Consider the following 4,930-nt stretch of genomic DNA (forward strand, 5'->3'; position numbering starts at 1 on the left):
GAAAGATGAACGGAACTGCCGCCACAATGTTGCGTGGATGTGGATGTTATAGAAAAACGTGTCACTGTACTGCAAAAAGCTGCTGCTACATACTGTGAATCAATGTGCCACTGTACACGGCCTGGGATGTTTCATTAAAGCTCTGAAGGTTTCAAGTAGTTTGTACAGAGACATAAAGAAAAAAAGACTTACAAAAACACACACACACACAACCATATGCACACACACGCACACACACCATGCATTCATTTTTATCTCTGCAAGGCTTTGTGACTGTAAGAACACGCAATCAGTAGGCTGTTTGAAAGGAGAGGCTTCTATTATTTTTACAGAAGCACTTTTCAGTATGTAGACAACAAGCGCTTTGATTGCTTGAATAATAATTCTACACTTCTGAAACTCAGCCGGTTCATTGAGGGCGGTCTTCACTCCTGGGCTCTGAGCGTGTGTATTTCAGACACTTTGGTTAACTGGTGTAGCTGAGCTCTAACCTTTATTACTTCTGGTCTGCTGATTCACACCATTTCAGAACCTACTATGGCAATACAGGAGTACTTTGGTCTGTGCTTTTATTGGTTTTGGACAACAAATGGCATGTCATGGTCAATTCTCTGATCGGTTTGGTAATACGGAGGTCTGACTGCATGTGTGCCTGTTACTAAATTCTAGCAGTATCAGTTTTTTAGTGGGATGTGTTTTAAAACTTTAAAAAAGAAAAAGAAAAAGAGAGACACTAGGGTCTGAGAGGAATAAATAGATTTAAACATTATGAGTAAAGACAGTTCTCTACAACGCTATTTCCTTTTATGACAACTTTTGAGCGGGCATGTGTGTGTGTGTCCATGTCTGCTCTCAACCCAGCTTTTCAAAGTCCAGGTTAACCTCTCCTAGTGGTTAGCTGTATGGTCACAGGAGGTAGCTAGTGTGAAGGGAGGGTTGTGAGCAGTGGTTTGTGGTAGTAGTGGAGGAATTCGACATCAGGGTAAAAGGAACAAGTCACAGAAAAAGAAAATAGGCTGAGGTCAGCGCCTTAACATGGTAATTCTAACACACATACATAAATGCTACACACGAATGAAGGGGTACCTTGCAGCTTATGTCATTTGAAATATGGTCTCAGATAGTCAAAAAAAAATCAATCCAACAAAAACTAAAAAGTAACAAAGAGTTTTTGTTTTCCCATGCCCCAACTGCAAAAACAAAGTTACTCTTTTTTCCCCATTTGGTCCAAGCAAAGGACGCCAAGCATGTAAGCTATACAATAATCAATATAAAATATGCACACACATTTTTTTCAAGGCTTTTTGACTGTTTAGTATTCTCGTGTTAACCTTATTGCTGAGGCGTGTGGGAAAGCCTGGAAAAGAAAAAACAGCGCGAAAGAAGTCGTGCTACTCTCTTGGCCTGAAACTAAAGACCTGCCCCCAACCCCACCCCCACCCCCAGGTCAGCAGCTTATACTCAAATTGTTTCTTTACAAATGAACAATAAGCAGCGAGGAGTAAAGAACAACATTTTAAAGATTGGGTATCAAATTAGATTTGTCATGTACTGTAGCTTAACACTGGCGTATCGCTTAATCCTGCACCATGGGAGAAACAAACACTGTTAACCACATGCACGCAGACTGATGGGGACCAAGAGAGAGAGGATCACTACAGGGGCGCTGGAGCTAAACGGCTGGTAAGAAACTGAGTGCTTGACGTGATGTGTCAAGTATGACATTTCCAAAAATTGGTGTAAATGAGAAGAAAAAAACAAACTAATTGAGTTACCACTGAGCCTTTCTATTAATACACACTGTTGAGTCACCTACTGCAGGATGCAGAGCTGTTTTGCCACTGTTGCCAACAGTTTCCTCCACTCGGAGTCACATGACACTTTGATTTGAGTGAAAATTGAAAAAGTGTTTAACTTGTATGAGAGAAAAGAAATTTGATCAATTTTAAAAACAAATGTACTGTGAAAAAAAATCTGGACATTAAACTTTAAAGGTTTCTGTTATTTGGCAAACACATTTTTGGACCTCTTTAAATACTATGTACATTCACATTAAGTTACTGATGTTACTTTAAATATATTTATATGTATCTATATTATATGACACCCTATGGGCAGTTGCTGAGGTTCCATTCAGTAGCTGAATTCTCTTCATATTGCACCTCCGTCCTCTCACTGTCTTACAATGCGAGCAATACAAAATATTCTACAAGAGGGGTTTCCATCTCATTGATATAGATTCAACAAATCAAACAATAAGTACAATGCAGGCCTTCCTCTCATAAACAAAAGCGTCCTTGCTCTGTCTTCACTGCTCAACCCGAACTCAAAGGAGGAAAGTGAAAGGTAGCAAAACAAAAACAAAAGTCCGTCTTTCCGGATATACACAAGGGCAGCACGTGTGGACATCAGCAACAAGAGACATTATTGAAAAATGAAGAGAGGAACGATATCTACAAGCGGGTTCAGCCCTACCCGTGGGGCTTGCTTTGTTGCTCTCTGTCCAAAGCCAGCGGAGGGGTAGGGCACATGTGAGTCAAGTAGTTGGGGAAGAACATGGAAGGGAGGAGAGGGGTGAGGGGAGGTAGAAAGAGAAAGGAGAACAAAGTCTACACCGCCCTTTTTTAGGCTCTGTCTTGTGTTTATCATGCTTTGGAAAAGGAGGGAGTGAATGTAAAGGTAATTCCTTCAAAGATCTCCTCGCTGTGGAGCGTAAATTAAAAACAAAACAAAAAACAACAAAAACTTACAAACAATCCTTCCACGTATCTCCATAGTTTGTAATGCCATCTTGGACAATGTTTTCAAGCTTGTGTTGAGGTTTTTTTTTTCTGTTTCGGCAGCTCCTTTGCCATGTACACACCATCGTCTCCTTTGAGGCTGTGTAGCTTTTTTCCTTCCTCTTTGTCCTCTCTACCATTTAAACAAAAACACACTGTTGCAGGGTTTCCATCTATTTCATTAAGTCTTTCTTGTAGGTAAGTTCAGAGCATTGTCCATATTCACTAGTCTGGGCCGTCTCTGAGGAATCGCTGTACTTTTACCCAGACTGCAGGAGGCAGCTGCACATCAAAGCAGGTCACAGTTTGCTGTCTCTGGGTCCCGTTTTGCAGCTCCTCTGCAGCCCGGTCGTCTCAGGGCTGGCTTATCTGCTGAGGAGGTGATGTTGCTTTGTGTTTGGTTACAAGATGAGTGCTTCTCTTTATCGCTTACTTACTCACTTTGGCAGTGTAATACAAAGGTTTGGATCATGTTATTTTTCATCTTTGAAATCATTTGGGTTCATAATGGTGCAGAGAGGTGAGTCCGGTGTAGATTTTCTTGGCTCGCTAGCAAGGTAGTTAGCAGTTCAAAATTAAGTTATTTTTTTCATATCATTACTGTTATCATAATCAACATCAGCATCATCGCTATTATTCTTTATTTAGAATATTTGGACTTCTCTTTGTTTTCCCTTAAAGCCAGAAAAGAACTTTTATAAATACTAAGCTGTGTTTCTGAGGAATTAATCGCATCCCAACTTTTACCCCTTCCCTCAAAAATAACAAAAAAGGTATTATGCTCCTTGCCTTTCTCCAATAGGATACTAGAAAAAGTCCCACATCTGGGAACTGTTTGGACTGTTAGTGCACATCTCAGGGCTCATCTCATTGGTGCTAAATTAAAGGGAAATCCTATCCAGGTGCTAATCGGCCTAGTCATCCCCCATTGATGCTGCCTCCTCACAGCCCTTATAGTGGACATTATTTACCATGCTTACGTTACTGAGGGCAAATCTTCAAGTCAAAGCTCATGTTCTCAGCAAACACATCTGATATGTTTCTTCAACAGAGAAAGGAGACACTGCACTCGTCATGCTTTACACTACATTGAACCCCAGACCACAATCTTTGTATCTGTGGCTGTAAAAGAGAAAGTATTCTGGAGGAAGGTGAGGAAACAAGTCCATCATCAGGTTAAAGAGAAGATGTTACAGATCGGGATATAATGGAAATAAGAGGTAAAGGAGGGGACTGGAGCAGTTTGCGATGAAGATTCCTCAGTTTGGTTTTGTGTGGAGTGTGAGCGCTGTCACTTCAGTATGCAGGGAAGGGACGAAGTTCAGACGTCAGCGAGAGGTGGCATCCAGTAGTGCGGGGGTGGCTGGAGTTGTGGAGCGAGAGGCACTGCTGGAACTGCTCTCTTTGGGGCTGGCAGAAACACTTCCGCTGCCGCTGCCGGCCCCTCCCGCAATACTGCTCTGGGCTGCGAGTGACAGGGGTCCTGGAGGAGTGCGCTCGGAGTGAGTTGGGGGCGCGCTGGAGGAGGCGGAGGAGCTGGAGGAGGGGGTTCCTAGAGGGACACTGCTGCCCCCTGGCAGCCCCTGAAGGCCTTGACCACAGACGTGGTGGTGCTTCTCCCAGTCTTTGTGTTGGCAGAAGGAGCCACAGTAGCGAGCTGTGTTGCAGCCGCTGCACGTCTCGCTGGCTTTCCTCCCACAATTCCAGCAGCTCTGTTGAGACAGTAGGGAGAGAGTGGGTCGATAAAAATAAGTCTATTTTGTACTCAACCAAGCAGAGTTTACACTTCCTAACGCTGCAACAAGAGTCTAGATTTGCCAGCAGGAAATATGTTTTTTCTCCACTGCATTACCTTAATATGCAGGTTATTTTTCCCAAAAATATTACAGTATCGTTACGATGTAACACAGTGTGTCGTTCGGGTGATATGAAAATAAAACAACAACTATATTATACCACAAGACTGCACAGTAGGTATGTTCTTCAAAGGCATCAGCTTTTGCATTTTTTAAACTTTATTCATCAAAAACAATGCATTACAGTTCAGAATACTGTATTTTTAAAACAATTTCTCACATTGTACATGTTAAAACCTAAACTAAGTGACATTTACAAGCCAGTTTGTGTGTGTCATCCACAATTTGTCTGCT

The 4,930-nt window shown here is 42.2% G+C and overlaps 1 protein-coding gene across 8 annotated transcripts in view; it reads right to left on the reverse strand.

The window, feature by feature from the left end:
- Nucleotides 1-1,197: 1,197 nt before the first annotated feature.
- The window catches only part of cbfa2t3 (CBFA2/RUNX1 partner transcriptional co-repressor 3), a 39,764-nt gene continuing 36,031 nt past the window's right edge, over nucleotides 1,198-4,930 (reverse strand). For 6 of the 8 annotated variants that reach the window (XM_013908536.1, XM_013908537.1, XM_013908534.1 and 3 more), the window contains one exon: nucleotides 1,198-4,501. In XM_013908536.1, the coding sequence (XP_013763990.1) occupies nucleotides 4,109-4,501 (393 nt within the window). In that variant the 3' untranslated portion in view covers nucleotides 1,198-4,108. The remainder of the gene's footprint in view (nucleotides 4,502-4,930) is intronic. The other 2 variants (XM_013908535.1, XM_013908533.1) reach the window with 1 other exon arrangement.

The sequence above is a fragment of the Pundamilia nyererei genome, unplaced genomic scaffold, assembly GCF_000239375.1.
Source record: "Pundamilia nyererei isolate P.nyererei 1_Seehausen unplaced genomic scaffold, PunNye1.0 scaffold00011, whole genome shotgun sequence".
Taxonomy (NCBI): Eukaryota; Metazoa; Chordata; class Actinopteri; order Cichliformes; family Cichlidae; genus Pundamilia; species Pundamilia nyererei.